Source organism: Cucurbita pepo, chromosome LG04 (genome assembly GCF_002806865.2).
Source record: "Cucurbita pepo subsp. pepo cultivar mu-cu-16 chromosome LG04, ASM280686v2, whole genome shotgun sequence".
NCBI lineage: Eukaryota > Viridiplantae > Streptophyta > Magnoliopsida > Cucurbitales > Cucurbitaceae > Cucurbita > Cucurbita pepo.
This window is the reverse complement of record NC_036641.1, coordinates 6,731,811-6,748,462: the sequence shown is the minus strand read 5'-3', so window position 1 is coordinate 6,748,462 and position 16,652 is coordinate 6,731,811. Positions and strand designations below refer to the sequence as shown.

Here is a 16,652-nt window from a genome sequence, read left to right as displayed (position 1 = left end):
AAAAAAAATCAAACACATAAACCTAACACAATCCATCAAATTATTATTTAATTAAACTCAACCTAATCTAAAGAAATTGATAACTAGTTTGGGTCGGATTTTTCGGGTCATTGAATTTCTTCGAATACGCCTATGCAAATATAACATTAAAGAGAGAGATTATTTGATTGTAAATCGAGTTATTTGATTGTAAATCGAGTCTCTAAATGACTTTACAAAGGAAAAGGTGAAATTCTCAGCAAAATCATAAGGTATAACACAAACAAATCATGTAGTAAAAGAAGAAACCAAATGTACAAACAGGGTACTGAACCTGACTGTAATCAGTTAAAACTACAAAATTATTGTGACAAAGCAATGGACAGCAAAATAAAACACCACGAGTCGTAACGATATAGTTTGCACTTTATGAAATTAAATTCGTTCTAACACATCAGGGAACCATGTACCGAGCAGATGTAGATGCAGAAAATACCATAAATGTCACCGAATGATTGATTATAAAGTTACAGGAAGGCATCCTTTTCAAGCAACTTCAGCACCTCATTCTGGTTGTTTAGCTTGGCTACATCGATTGGAGTCTTTCCATCCATGTTTGTGAGAGTACTGCAAACAGGCAATGGGGTAGGGGAACAGATAAGTGCATTAAGAAAACTGGAAAATGGAACATTACTGAACGAACGAACAAACGAGGAGTTTCGCAGGCTTACACAGCAGCGCCGTTTTCCAGGAGTAGCGCGACGCAGTCCTTTCGCCCGTAACCAGCTGCATAGTGAAGGGCGGTGTTTTTGTTCTTGTCTAAAGCATCCACTTTTGCTCCAGCCTCAAGGAGGATTTGAGAACATTCAACCTGAGGGACAATTTTAGGGATGATCTTAGTTTTACAAGGCCGAGTCAAGGAATAAGGAACAACTAGACAATCTTTAAAAAACTTGCATAATACTTTCACTATAAAGATGAGCATATGAGAGTACTATATATGTGTTATTCATAAGGGCATAGTGGTGATTAGCTAGGGGAGCCTTAGTTATAAATGAAGGGAATTAAGGACCATGGAGTGGGAATGATTTTGGCTATTGATATTATAATTTCTACTGATATTGCAATATAGTTCTCTTTTGTATTTTCACAGAGCCTAGGCCCCAATTATGATCACTTCAAATTTTGAACAGATGTGTGATAAAAATTCCGAAACGGCAGCTGCCCACAACATATGGATTACAGAAATTCGGTCTTAGGACCGTCTTCTTTAACCTTATATTAAGTATAATTGAATAAAGAACAGGCATGAATAAATTATATGATATTTTACACGTTCTAAACCACCTAGCTAGTAACACCTTAAATCAATGGTGTTAATTAGCACCCTTAGCTCTATAATAGAACCGCATGCATTTTCTTTGTATGCATGAACAAGAAAAGTAATCCACACTACAAAGCTTTGATGCTAACAATTCTTTGTATGCATCTTTACGAAGGGAAGTAAATTATTTTGCAGCTTTACCAGAGAGGATCGACCCCTTCCGCAGGATTCCTCTTTATATTAACATGGAAGAAATGCCTCATGTTTTACATATAAATCAACAAGTGAACGCAAAAATGGATTCGTAACAAAAATGAGTATATAAAGGCAGGTCGTAACAAAAATTAAGTATATAAAGGCAGGTTAAAGCTGAGGTACATTATTCATACCTCGCCATATCCACTAGCAAAATGCAATGCCGTCCTCCCTTCTGAATCTACTTCATCCTTGTCAGCACCAGATGCAAGCGCCTTCTTTAACCCCTAATAAACGAGGACAAAAATTCGGTACCTCAGACTAGCAAGTTTCTTTAAATGAGAATAAAAGAGTGTGCGAGGTGGTAAGCTTTTTCAATCAAAATAAGCAGATTAACAATGATTTCTCCAACACATTTTTTTTTTTTTATTTTTTTTTTTTTTTTTTTTTTTGTAGGTAGGGGATGATGATGGGTCAGACTCCCTTCTTTTAGGGGCTTGTTTTTTGTTTGACCTTTCATTCTTTCCTTCTCTCTCGGTTTCATATAAATATATACATAAACATGTTTGAAAACGGACTCTCCACAATGGTATGATATTGTCCACTTTGTGCATAAGCTCTCATGGTTTTGCTTTCGACTTCCTCAAAAAGCCTCATACCAATAGAGATGGTATTCTTTGATTATAAACTCATGATCTGCTTCCTCAAAATGTCTCGTATCAATGGATATAGTATTCTTTGATTATAAACCCATGATCATTCCCTAACCCATGATCATTCCCTATCTCGTATCAATGGAGATAGTATTCTTTGATTATAAACCCATGATCATTCCCTAACCCATGATCATTCCCTAAATTAGTCGATGTGGGCTTTCAACCAACATCTCGACTTTCATTCGAAATTTATAAATTTAAAGATTGTATGGTAAGAAATTTCCCACTCCTCGGTTACCTTTCATTCTGTTAAGCTCAATTATACATCACAAATATTACATTTTACCAAATCATGAAAACCAAGAAAAAGTAAAAAGATTTACCTATGATTAGGTTAACAAAAAATTAATAAAAGAAAATTGTTGAGAACAAATATTTATTTATTTTTAAATATTTAATTAAAATATATGAACTCATTCTCAATATATTATTTAAAAAAAAATTATATTACCAAAACTTCAAAATTTTACTTGTAAGAATAGTTTAGAGAACAAATAATAAGAAAATAATTATAAAAATGAATATAATTAAATAAATATATGTATATATAAGCACACAAAAAANATTAAGTATAATTGAATAAAGAACAGGCATGAATAAATTATATGATATTTTACACGTTCTAAACCACCTAGCTAGTAACACCTTAAATCAATGGTGTTAATTAGCACCCTTAGCTCTATAATAGAACCGCATGCATTTTCTTTGTATGCATGAACAAGAAAAGTAATCCACACTACAAAGCTTTGATGCTAACAATTCTTTGTATGCATCTTTACGAAGGGAAGTAAATTATTTTGCAGCTTTACCAGAGAGGATCGACCCCTTCCGCAGGATTCCTCTTTATATTAACATGGAAGAAATGCCTCATGTTTTACATATAAATCAACAAGTGAACGCAAAAATGGATTCGTAACAAAAATGAGTATATAAAGGCAGGTCGTAACAAAAATTAAGTATATAAAGGCAGGTTAAAGCTGAGGTACATTATTCATACCTCGCCATATCCACTAGCAAAATGCAATGCCGTCCTCCCTTCTGAATCTACTTCATCCTTGTCAGCACCAGATGCAAGCGCCTTCTTTAACCCCTAATAAACGAGGACAAAAATTCGGTACCTCAGACTAGCAAGTTTCTTTAAATGAGAATAAAAGAGTGTGCGAGGTGGTAAGCTTTTTCAATCAAAATAAGCAGATTAACAATGATTTCTCCAACACATTTTTTTTTTTTTTCTAGAGAACGATGATTTCGCATGCAAGCTCCATATCACAAGGGCAATAAGCAGAAGCCCAAGTTACACAACTCAGTTTGATAGAAACAAAAATGTACATGATAACAAGAAGTGACAATAGACATCACAACAAATGAAAGATGCAAAGCATAAATTATGCTACTACCGATGGAAGCATATATATAAGATATATTAATGTAAAAAGGGCATTTTTAACTAGTTGATCAGAGAAGAAATCCAAAATGCCAATCAAAGGAAAGAGTAAAATGTGACCTTTGTGCACAAGAATCTTATTCTACACAAAAAGACACATTTCTTTAAATGCAAGAAAAATGTTTTTTTTTTCTTTTTCTTATGGGTAGAACAAGTTGATTCTTATGGGTACATAAAAATAATGAAAAGTTCCGGGTTACAATGACATCTTATCTCAAAAAAATAAGAAAACTAGGACAACCACAAATTTACTGGTCCAGGTCCAGCATACAAACCAATACAACTGAACATATAAATATGACAAAAAACAAATCGGAACAACTGCACTTCTACCAATCTTGAAATTTTCCCTATGTTATCCATAAAAAATACGGGATTCTGAGTATACCGACCATCACATCAATGTTTTATCACCTCCATAAGAATGATAAAATATACATCATAACCACTAGCATGAGCTATAACAACCATGCAGCATGTGAAAGAAACAAAACAAATTGTTGCTATGTACCTCAACATCACCAGTACTTGCAGTATGATGAATAACTGACTCATCCTCATTCTCCGGTTCTTCAGAATCATCTAGCCCAGAATGGTCAGTAGAGGTTGCTGCTTCAGCTGGGACAGGAAGCCCCATTGCTTTCCCCAACTTTTGTAGGACTTCTTTATCATTCCAGTACCTACGGGCAAGGAATTTTTTTAATTCAGCACGAACATAATTTGGAAAACTAAATAAGAGTTGAACTCGATAGTTCAGAGTTTATAGTAAAATGTTCCCAACTTCATCATGGAAGGGAGACCGCCAGTCTCTATCTCTTCCAATATAGGCTTCAATGAAGGATCCTCTTTAATATGTGCCATTCGTTCTTCAAGCTGATCACCGTCTGCTGGATTAGAAAAACTCTCAAACATGCGAGACATAGATGGATCCTGTGAACAAATTAAGATGGAATTTTATCTCCAGTACAACAGAATATTCTACATAAATAGTCGATCAATCAACAAGCAACAGTTTCAATGAACTAAAAAGAGATCAAATACCTGCATTAATGTGGTACCAAGACGCTCTGCCATAGACATAAAATTAGGATTCTGCATGACTTGTTGCATGGTGGCAAAGTATTGTTGAGGATCAAACTGGATTCCTTCTTGAGCTGGTGGACTCTGAAATTGTTGAAGCTGCTCAGCCATCTGGTTGAATGAAGGATCTTTTGCTATCTGTTCAGCTAATGATTTGATGCTAGGATCCTGAGTGTATAATAAATTAGAATTCATTGTACAATCAACAAGGTTTAACAATAAAATGGAAGTTCAAGCTGAAGATTTGGCCCAAACAAGAAATCTCGGAGCAAAGTAACAGTATTAAAAAGGGAAGAACATAAAAATAAAGAAGAGTTCAAGAAAAACCGTCTACATTAAGAATGTCAGTCATGGATGAAAAATCAAAAGGGCTGCCCTGAGGCAGGTCATCAAATATAGAGCTAGTTCTTTGGGGTGCTGCCTGTGGAGGATTGCCCGAGGAGGATGTTTCAGATTTAGCGTTTTTGTTGTCTGAAGAACCTGTTTAATCCATTAGAAAATAAAATGTTAGGAAGAAAAACGAAGTTCCATGAGAGAAAGTAATGCATCTTAAAACTATAAATCATTCATAAGCGTAAAACTAAGCTCATTTCTAGAATTTTGCTCATCTTCTCCCTTATACAAACCCCATATCCACACAGTACTGCAAAAATGTAAAGACAAGCGTAATATATGAACCGGAATGAACCTAACAAGCTTTCCAAAGCAGTAGTAATAGAGCTATCATACATGAATTGTACTGTAGACACGACCTAATTCCATATCCAAATGCTTAAATTGCACACTACTACAAATAAACAAACACACAATCTACAGCTATCACACGCCGCGGCACCATAATTTAGCTGCTTACCAGACAGAGATTCCTTGTTACTACTGGAAGCCATGAGAATAACTGCATGGAAATCAAAAAAACAAAAACCAACGAAAATCAAATCCATTTCCGAACCACATTCCACAATGTAATACAAACCGATCAAACGCAGTATCCATATTCGATGATCAAAACCCCAACACGAAAATGAAATATTAACCTCTGCCTCACAAAAGCAATGAAATACACAAACAAATTGACAGCAAATTAGAAGTCGAGATTGAGAAATTCAGACCTGATCCTGGCGCGGGGAGAACGAGAGCGAGAGATCAAGCTACGTCCGACCTGAATCTCTAATGAAACTTTTAATTGTTTTTTGTTAATTCGTTTCTCTTGTGTTATAAACCCTAATTTCTTGTTTTTGTCCTTTTCCTTTTTGTATTTTGTGAGCTGCGGCCACCGCGGCACCGCCGTTGGAGAAGGGTAAATTTGGTAATTCGTGGGGTCGTGCCAATTTAATTTAATTTATTTATTTATTATCAGATATTTCCATTTTACTAGGAGATTATATTCCTTAATATAAATTAGTTTTTTTTTTTAATTATTAAACATTATGATGTAATAATAAATGGTATCGCCGGTTTCCGATTCCGGTAAAGATAAATGGAGAATTTCACACGGATAAACAATAAAATTGATGGCGGAGATGGGACGGAATCCCATCACCCCCTCGTCCCGTGGACATTTTTAATTAGAAAATATATAATTTTTACTTTAAAATAATATTCATATTATTATATTTAATTTTTTATAGACGTTTCAAAACTATTATTACATCATAATTTACTTTCAAATCTAATAAATATGTACTTTCAATGATGATTTTGAAATGTTTATAAAACGTCAAGAATAATATTGCAACTTTTGAAATAATAAAAGTATTTAAAAAGACCATAATTTAAAGATATTATCACATATAATTTAATTTTTCAACATTGTAAACGCATCTGATTGGTGCTAATAATGGTAGATCATAAATTTGTAGCGTACATATATTAAATTTATAAAGTTTTTTGTCTTCAAACTGAGAGTGATTCAGTGATTATTAATATGTATTTTTTTCGGGTTTGAAGATACCTATTTGTTAGGAGAGAGTCACACATTGGTTAATTTAGAGAATGATATGAGTTTATAAGTAAGAAATATATCTGGAATATTGTAATTACAAAAAAAATTATTTTTTAAATAGTTTTTAGAGTTTTTAATTGAAAAAAAAGGGTTAAAAGATTGGAACAAAAATGAAGTTCTTTACAACAAGATTTGTTTATTTACAAATTGGACCAAGAATCAAAATTGTTTTTGAATCGAGATTATCACCGACTGTTGCTATGTAGAATAATTTTCCGAGGGGAAATGGAATCGTTCATCATATCGAATTGAGAAAGAAGTTTTGTGTTGATTGAGCTTTGAAGATTCTGAAAGATTAGGGTTCGGACTTGCACCGGAAGAAGATGAGGACCAAGAGTCGCCGTGGCGGAAGGTCCAGGCCTTCCCGGCGTTCCTCCGATTCTTATCCGTCGTTTATGGCGTCTCCCTCCGTCCCTGACCGGGTTCGTATTCACTTCTCTTTCTTTGTAGCAATGGAGCCATTTTGTTTTTTTCTTCTCGCAAAACAAGTCGTCTCACTGTTCTGTTGCTTTTCGCGACTGTAACTGTTTTTACTTTCTCGGATTTCGCCGAGAAATCGTTGACAAACTTAGTTTTTAGTCTCGAACTGTTTTTTTTTTTTTTTTTTTTTTTTTTCAAATTCGAAGAAAGGGAAGANTTTTTTTTTTTCTTTTTTTTTACAAATTCGAAGAAAGGGAAGAGAATGTTTACTGAAAGTTTGTTTGCTGAAAACATGATGGATGTGTATCTGGTCAGGATATGCCGAATGCCGAAGACAAAACTTTGAATGATGAATTTGTATCTGGTCAGGATGCGTGCAATGCAGAAGATAACGCTCTGAATGAGGCATCAAGGAAGGAAACTCACGATGTGTCAGATAAGGAAGATTGTTTTCAGAAAGACATTTGTATTAGATGCGATGAGAGTGGTGGCTTGTTGGTCTGTACTGAAATTGGATGTCCAATTGCTCTTCATGAGTACTGTATGTCCTGTAAGCCCTCGTTCGATGAAGAGGGGCGATTCTATTGTCCTTATTGTTCATATAAAAGAGCTTTGGTTATTGTGAATGAGCTAAGGAGAAAGGCTATGGCGGCAAAGAGGAAGTTATCTGATTTCATTGATAACAGGATGGTTAGTGGTGCCAATTCACCGCAGTTAGGAGAGGCAGGTAAGAAGAAAGTAACTGAAGTATCAACTTGTGGAGTAGATGTGGATCTGCCTAATCACGAGAGTTCGCGAGATCAGGAGGATATGCAGGTTGGGCAGAATCGAAGTAATCAAGGGGAGGACCATGCGAGAACAGCAGGAGATGTTCAACTATCGACGGTGATGGGGGTTAACAGCAAAAATCATGAGGGTCCTAGCGTGTCCAGTGTTAGCAACGGCATACATTCTACTCATGAAGTTCAGCCATGTGAGGATGCTATGAATGAAGAGGGAACTCATCAGGATGAAAGTTTAGAAGATAAAGAAGATGGGAAAACGATGGAAGAAGAAAACTTCAGGTTCACAGATGACATCGAGGACAAAGAGATTGTGAAGGATCAAGGTCAACCCAAGATTCCGAATGATGAGGAAGAGACTGCTGTAGATGATGTTGATCTTGGGGCAGGACGAGCATCTCAAGACACGGGCGATGGTGCAGAACAAATCCAGCCTGAAAATATCCATCCTGCATCTGGAAATAATGATTTGAAGAACGAAACATTTGTGAAGAAAAAGCGCTTCAAAATGAAAGCTAATAGGAAAGTAGACCGGAAGGATTTTAATTCTCCTAGAATGTCATTGCGTCGACAAACTCCAGATCATGGGACAAAGTCACCTCATATGCAAACTCCAAAACGGGAGAAAACATCTCCTCATATACAAACACCAAAACCTGGGAAAGATCGATCAACCAAAGTCGAGAAAGTTTCTACGTCTGGAAAGTTAAAGCTGAAACCAGCGTCGCCTAATCAATTGTAAGTCTCATCGTAGGCTGTCATTCAATTTCTATATTACTGGATTGCAGTACGTTGGTGGGTGTCTTTCTGAAGTTTCTGATACTCATAAGCAATTGCAACTAACTATCAATTCCTGATTTGCAGCAAAAACTTGATGTTTCACGGTGAGAAGCGTAAGAGAATGCGATGGTCTACCGAAGAGGAGGACATGTTGAAGGTACTAGTTCATCAGTTGATCAATAAAGATGTTTTGACTTTTAGCATCTGCAATTGTTATTAGATTCCATCTTCCAGACTAGAATCAATTGATAACGTCTAACTACCACCGTTTGCTTAATACTGAAATCGCTATAAAACATTCTAGTTTTGCAGGACATCAGTGTACATATAAACTACTAGATCTGTTTTTACTTATTTATTCATTAATTTTTAGTTTGGGAACAAATAATTCAAATGAAATATTTCAAAAGGGTATGCTTATATTTGAACGCACCTGGCATGATTCTTTTGTGTTTCTCATCCAAGTGTTGGCGAAGCTGATTGAAATCATCCACTCTGTAGAAAAGTTTTCTTGTGATTTCTTCATACATTTTTTGAACTGAAAAATCTTGATTGTGCTGCATAATGCATATAATACTTAAAGGATGCTCGAGTTCATGCTGCTTCAGTTTTCATTCGCACTCGACGCATTTGTGTAGTTTACTGATATGTGCGAACTCTTATCCAAATTTCCATTGAACATATGTTGATCATGAGAAGAAATGGCCCAAAACTACATTGTTTTTTAATCATTATTTGCTTCTCATTGTGCTAACAAAAATGACCTTTTTTTTCTTTTCAGGAAGGAGTTCAGAGATTCTCTTCTTCAGTAAATAAAAATCTTCCGTGGAGGAAAATTTTGGAATTCGGTCGTCATATATTTGATGACACTCGTACTCCAGTTGACCTGAAAGATAAATGGAGAAATATTGTGGACAAGTAGTTGCAATGGATTACTAGAAGGTAACTTCCATAACGATTAATAGCAAGGTAATCGATGTATAATTATGTTCGAATTTTCCTCTCGGATCATGTCCTCTTTGTAAATGGTGGGGCTCTAACTACTCGTTTTCGTGTTCGAAGTTTAGTTAAAACATAGATAGGTTTAAATCGTATTTTGGTTCGGTTCAACTTCGTACTTGTATTCTCTGAACATATTGGTTCTTGTAATTTGAGCTTTTGTTCATTTGGTCCGTACGCCCTCAAAATTCAAACATAAATTCCATACACAGTAAAAACCATGAGAACATTTCAGTGAATTTATTGTGACTGGAAAAATAGGATCATAAAACAAGGTTGAATTTTAAGTTTGGTCTTTTGAGCTTTTAGATCTCTCGAGCTTGAATGTTATAAATTATGTGTCTAATAGATCATTGAACTTTAATTTATCTAACTAAAAAAATTTCATCTTTTGTATTTAATTATGTGGTCGGGAGATTGTGAATTTTTTTAAAAAATGCTGAATAAGTTATGAGCTATTAAAAAATTCAAGAATCTATTAGTTGCGAGGTTGAGAATTTGATAGATGAGAAATAAGAGAAGTACTCATTTTCTGAAAGTATGTTCCCGATGCAGAGCCCTACAACTGTTCTGCAACAGGAACCTTTCAATTTGATTCGGATCCCTACTACTGTATAACATATGACTCGAGAGCTTCGGGCACGACACACAAATTTCATTGTAATACCTCGGGTTTTGGAGGCTTTTAGGCTGTTTATTTTGGTGGGGTTTTATGACATTCCAAGTTTCTTAAGTCTGAAGTGATAAAGAACAGCTAAAGTATAATCTTGAAAAGCAGAAGATGGAAATCAAATCTCTTTATTCATACTAACAATCACTGAAACAGAATTTGATTATTGATTATTTATAAAGTAGTATGGAACAAAAACATTGAGTGCAGAAGAGAGGGATGATTGCACCATAAGTTATATAATAGGGCCTAGTGGAGTGTGGAGTGTGGAGTGTGGAGTGTGGGATTCTCTTCCTATAAGCTTTGCATTTTCTACGAATTGAGAGAGAGAGAGAGAGTGGCACCGGTTGAGTGAAAATCGTGTCTGCTCTGTTCTGTGCGCTGTTCTGTTATGCTGTGGTGTTTAGATAACAGTGCCGCTGGGAATCAAAGCATCCTTGATTACTGTCACGATCCCACTCTTTATGAAGTACCCATCTGTCTCCCTTGCTGCTTCTTGCACACCGTCTCCATTCACAATCTGAGATCACAAACTTCATTCAATATCACACACCCAACAACAACAATATATATATATATATATATATAAAAGACAACCTCTCTAGTAAAAGCATTTTAAAACCCTAGGAAAACTCGAAAGGAAAAACCTAAAGAAAACAATATCAGTCAGCGGTGGGCGTGAACTTATATAAAAAAATGTAAGTACTTCCAAGACTTTGCGATTGTGTGGTACTCACTTTCCAGCAACAAGTGAGCTAAGTCAATTCGTTCTTACATCGCCTACGGCCAAACAATCTCTAGCCTCGGTTTAAGAAAAGGTTTTAGAAAACGAGGGCAGAGAGAGATTTTCAAAAGAGAAATTTTAAGGTGTTATATATGCCAGCAAGAGAGTAAAAACAATGACTATTGGTAGGGGAAGGCTTGAGCTTATATCAAGAAATGATATAAATGTAAGTACTTCCAAGACTGACCCTTGTAATTTAAGGATTTGTTGTTGTGTGTGTGTTTTTAATAGGAGAGGACATATTATAGCTGTTAAATCTGGTAGGATTCAAGCGTTCAATAGAACAACGACCTATTAGACAAATAATTAAATATAAAAAAGTTTAGTACCATAAATATGTTGTTTTTTATAGCTTCCTAATTTTGAAATAAGAAATGAATATGGCAGCCATGTGAAGTAGATTTATTCCCACCATCAAAATTACTTTAGGAGGAAAAGGAAGCATTGATGAACTCAATTTCTTGTCTACTTGTCTGTGTTCTTTATGTTCTTTCCCAATGAATTCAGAGGGTTTGATTGATAGTCAAAAGGATAATGGAAATCAACATCCCGATGAGACCCCACCCCGAGAATGAATGATATGATATAATAAGAACTTGGAAGATGAGCATCACAAAATAAATGAATAAAAACAAAGCAAGTTGACGTGCCAAACCTTGACATTTTCCCCAATGCGAGCATTTTTGTCAATGATAGCTCTCTTGATGTGAGAGTTCCTGCCAATGCCTATTGGTACACTTCCCTTTGCCGCCAATAATCTACGGTCGGCATCCGTCTGAGGAGGAACACCACAGTATAACAAATCAGTAAAAGCTCACAACTTCTCAGTTCTTACTGCCAACAAACTAAGTGCAAAACAGACAGGCTCCAATCAAAAAGGTTATTATATGGTCACACACCTCATAATAATCTGCACCCATCAATAAAGTGTCTTCTATGATTGCACCTTCTGATATGCAAGATCGGAGGCCAACGACAGAATGGTGAATCTTGCAGCTCTAATAACAGAATAAAAGAAGATTGATGTCAATTGAGACAATGTAACAACGCTATTAGCATAGCAAACAGCTACTTTGCTTGTAAGGGAGTTACCTTGATGACACAGCCCTCACCAATAACACTGTCTGTGATATCAGCATCAAGCATTTTGGATGGCGGTAAGTATCGAGGTTGCGTGTAGATTGGAGATGAACGATCATAGAAGCTGCAGTTGGGTGTTTCGTGTATCAAATAACAAATGATAAGTTAACAGCTTGTTGGTAACAAAATGGGGAAACTGAATCAAACTTGACTAAATTACCTGAAGTCTGGTATTGGCTTCTTCGTGATCCCCAGATTCGCATTGTAAAAGGCTTCTATGGTACCGATATCTTCCCAGTAGCCATCATACAAGTAAGCTTGCACCTGTAATGTCAAAGTAACATCTTTGTTATAGAGATCATGACCCAATAAAAGTAGCTTTACAGTCATTTTTCTGCAGCAAACCAAGAACAGTCAAAGTGACAGGAGTTCATGATCAGAATTCTCGTTAGTCTAAACTTTGTCTATTTTCTTTTCCTTTTCTCTCTTCTGAATCCTAGTATTGATCATACGTGAAATGTTTGGACTTTGCACGGGACAATTCCATTATTTGATACTTTCCTGTAACAGTCCAAGTTCACCACTAGCCGATATTATCCTCTTTGGGCTTTCCCTTTCGGGATTCTCCTCAAGGTTTTTAAAACGCGTCCACTAGGGAGAGGTTTCCACACCCTTCCCAACCGATGTGGGATCACAATCCACCCTAACTCAAGCCCACCGCTAGCAGATAGTCTTCTTCGGGCTTTCCCTTTCGGGCCTCCTCCCAAGGTTTTTAAAATGTGCCCACTAGGGGTAGGTTTTCCACACCCTTCCCAACCGATGTGGGATCTCACAATCCACCCTAACTCAAGCTCACTGCTAGCAGATATTGTCTTTTTCGAGTTTTCCTTTTTGGACCTCCACCCAAGGTTTTTAAAACGTGCCCACTAGAGGTAGGTTTCCACACCCTTCCCAACTGATGTAGGATCTCACAAGCTACCCCCCTTGGGGCCAGTGTCCTCACTCTGGTACACCGCCCGGTGTCTAGCTCTGACACCATTTATAACTACCACCACATTCCCACTAAGAAATTTACAAAATATATGGATGATATGATATTATGACTTGTCTTGAGCATTATATGATTACCCTCATTCCAATGGAAGTTGCACCAGGAATAACTTCACTCCCAAAATCATTTGCTCCGGGAAATTTATCTCTAAGAAGACTCAGCATCGCATCCTTGCTGATAACGTAAATACCCATGCTGGCTATGTAAGGCATCTCTTTCGCTCTCTCATCATCAAGCCCTAAAATAGTAGTATCAACCTGTAAGAAAGAAGACATAGCAATGATAAAGATTGGTCGCTGAGAGTAATAACCAGCCAAAGAGGATAGAAAGTTTGGATCCACCTTCATCGCTTTCAATTGCTCTCCTTTTGGCTTCTCTGCAAATTCAACTATACGCCCTTCTTCATCAATCTTCATCAGACCAAATGCAGTAGCACGCTCTTCATCCATGGGTAATGCAGCTACAGTGATATCAGCATCAGTCTCCCTGTGTGCTTGAATGAATCTCTCGTAATCCATTCGGTACAAATGATCACCAGCAAGAACTAGATATTCCAATACATTATGCTCTTCAAATAGCCACAAGTATTGCCTAACTGCATCAGCCGTGCCCTACAGATTATGGTGTCAAACTATCAAATGATAGGTTTCAGAAAATGTATTCGGAAGTTCTAATTTCAGGACAAAATGATAGGTTTCAGTTTTTCCAATTTTCGTATTGATCATGAAAGCATAAATTTAAGCTTGATTTCATCAATTTTCGAGGAACTTGAAGAAAATGGATTCGGAAGTTTTAATTCCAGCGTTCAGAGAACCAATTTGGATTCGTATTGATCATGAAAGCTAAATCTAAGCTTGATTTCATCACCTGGAACCAATTTGGATTCTCCGGACTTTGCTGAGCGGCTAGAACCTCAACGAATCCCTCATTCTTGTAACCGCCCATGTTACTCGCATAAGCTCGAGAAAGATGTCGGTTAAGAGAAGCAGAATTGAATTGCGTAAGAACATAAATCTTGGAAATGTTGCTGTTGAGACAATTGCTAACAGGAATGTCGATCAGCCTGTAGTTCGCTCCAAGAGGAACAGCAGGCTTCGCCCGCTTCTTCGTGAGCGGATACAGCCGCGTTCCAGCACCACCTCCAAGAATAATCCCTAGCACACTCTAAACAACACAAAACATATAATCGAAAATCAATTCGCGGCGGCTCAAAACAGAAAATTAAACGACGTAAAGTCCGGAAACGCATCAAGAACAATAAGCAACGACGAATGCCACAAAGAAACAAGAATACGAACCCGGCTAGCGTCTGGATCGAGGCAAGTCTGAGAGTTCTTAGAATCAGAAACCGCTTTGGGAGAGACGATCAAAGAAGGCCCTCTACCACCGGAACCACGTCGTGATCCCAAACCAGAAGCTCTAAAGTCGATCTTATCACCAGAAACGAGAGATTCAGAGAACGAAAGGCTCCCAAGGTTGCTTCTCCTTGTACGGTTAGAACTGCCGCTTGACGCCGACGACGCCGTCATGGGAAGTCTGAGAACTCCAGCTGCAGCCATTGAGGATGCCATTAAAGCAGTCAACTCAAATCGGAAAAAAAGCAGAAAGCGAAACCCAGTATCTCCTCCGATGAGCCGGTGGCCGGAAAATGAAAAGCAGAGATCAGCTCTGCAACTCTACTACCAAACGACAGATTTGCTTCGCCACTGATATATGGTGTAGTTTTACGGTCGATTTTAACCTTCCAACTTTCACTTTATTACGTCATTTACCACGCTTCTGGTAGCTTGGAACGTGGTTGTAGAAGGGTAATATGGGGAATATAAAAGTTCTAGCGGCTCCCCAATAAAATTAAATAAAATTAAAGGAAATTAGTAATTTTCTATTTTGATAAGATTGAGTGGACGTGGATTCACGAATCTATTCATAGCTCACATGGACTCTTCCTTTTAGACCTTTTTGGAACCGTTTATTTTTATTTAAAAATTAAATCAATTTAATTTATATTCCACGTGTGTATTATTTTTCTTACGTGGTTGTCCTAGTCAATCTCGTAACCAAATGACTCGTTCCAATGGTTGAACTAAAAAAATAATTTTAAAAAATAGTAAATTAAAAAAATGTAAGCATCCAATAAATTTAATAATATTTCATAAACAAAAATATAATATAATTTATTTATTAAAAAAAAAAAAAAAAAAAAAAAAAAAAAAAAANACTCAATATTACTGGGTGAATGAGGCCGAGATTTGACCGGGTTGAAGGCAAGGACAATGTCTCGACCCGTACTAAAAATCCGGGCTCCCTCACAAAAAGATGTTCAGAATAGACGTAATTGCCTAAATCCACCACTACCAGATATTGTTTTCTCTAGGCTTTCTCTCTCGGGCTTCCCCTCAAGCTTTAAAATGTATCGGCTAGAGACACCCTTACAAAGGGTGGTTTGTTCTCCTCCCCAACTAAGGTGGGACATCACAATCCACCTCGTGGTCCAGCGTCCTCGCTGGCACTCTTTCCTCAATGTGGGACCACCCCCAAATCCACCCCTTTGGGCCCAGCGTCCTTACTCGCACATCGCCTTGTGTCTACCCCTTTCGAGAAACAACAAGAAGGCTGGCACATTGTTCGGTGTCTGACTCTAATACCATTTATAACGGTCTAGATCCACCGCTAGCAGATATTGTTCTCTTTGGGCTTTCCCTTTCAAGTCCGCTCAAGGCTTTAAAACTAGGGGAAGGTTTCGCAGTGATTTATTCTCCTCCTCAACCAATGCAACAGATCTCTACAAGTTAAATGAACATCTCTAGTGCTCGATCATATTTAGCTTGAATTTATCAATTTCGTGAAATAATAATAATAATAATAAAGGAGCATATTTTTAAAAAATCTAAATATAATATTATATTTTATTAAAATATAATTTCAATAAACCTTGGAATAAATAAATAAATAACTTCAAATAAAAGCATAATAAATTTATTCCCAAAGCACATTCTAAAGGTACATCTTACCTAATAAATAAATAAACGTGTCATTATAATATGGATTAAATTAGCACCGTCCATTTCCTTTTGTTTTTAATTTATTAATATATATATATATATATTTTTTTTTTTTTTTTAATTTTAGATAATAAAATAAAGGAATCGTTGAAACATTAAACACAGATCGGGTATCCAAGTTTAAGTGGGCCCAAGGATCGGGATCGCCGTTGAACTTGAAAGTGATGGCAACGTTGTTTCAGTACACTGGGCCACACTGGAATATTTCCCCCGCTACATTCCAAACTTTTGGTTTGTTCCTTTGCCTACGTGGAAGAGGGTTGAAGCCACAATTAATTTAATCT

General features: G+C 36.6%; 3 protein-coding genes across 3 annotated transcripts; 1 reads left to right on the top strand and 2 right to left on the bottom strand.

The window, feature by feature from the left end:
* Positions 1-252: 252 nt before the first annotated feature.
* On the bottom strand, positions 253-5,964 carry LOC111792479 (ankyrin repeat domain-containing protein 2A-like). The gene is made up of 9 exons (XM_023673982.1): positions 5,848-5,964; positions 5,592-5,633; positions 5,073-5,218; positions 4,700-4,906; positions 4,440-4,588; positions 4,170-4,338; positions 3,212-3,304; positions 711-850; positions 253-606 (listed from the first exon to the last, which is right to left on the bottom strand). The coding sequence occupies exons 2-9, from the start codon at positions 5,623-5,625 to the stop codon at positions 507-509; spliced, it is 1,038 nt and encodes a 345-aa protein (XP_023529750.1). The 5' UTR covers positions 5,626-5,633; positions 5,848-5,964; the 3' UTR covers positions 253-506.
* An 897-nt stretch (positions 5,965-6,861) lies between these two features.
* LOC111792440 lies at positions 6,862-9,898 on the top strand. Its single transcript, XM_023673903.1, has 4 exons — positions 6,862-7,162; positions 7,476-8,680; positions 8,807-8,879; positions 9,504-9,898. Exons 1-4 carry the CDS (start codon positions 7,064-7,066, stop codon positions 9,642-9,644), a joined length of 1,518 nt encoding a protein of 505 aa, XP_023529671.1. The 5' UTR covers positions 6,862-7,063; the 3' UTR covers positions 9,645-9,898.
* Positions 9,899-10,501: 603 nt separating this feature from the next.
* On the bottom strand, positions 10,502-15,004 carry LOC111792435 (glucose-1-phosphate adenylyltransferase small subunit 2, chloroplastic). Its single transcript, XM_023673896.1, has 9 exons — positions 14,605-15,004; positions 14,174-14,470; positions 13,648-13,917; positions 13,384-13,563; positions 12,476-12,579; positions 12,268-12,379; positions 12,075-12,173; positions 11,831-11,950; positions 10,502-10,911 (listed from the first exon to the last, which is right to left on the bottom strand). Exons 1-9 carry the CDS (start codon positions 14,875-14,877, stop codon positions 10,795-10,797), a joined length of 1,572 nt encoding a protein of 523 aa, XP_023529664.1. The 5' UTR covers positions 14,878-15,004; the 3' UTR covers positions 10,502-10,794.
* Positions 15,005-16,652: the final 1,648 nt, after the last annotated feature.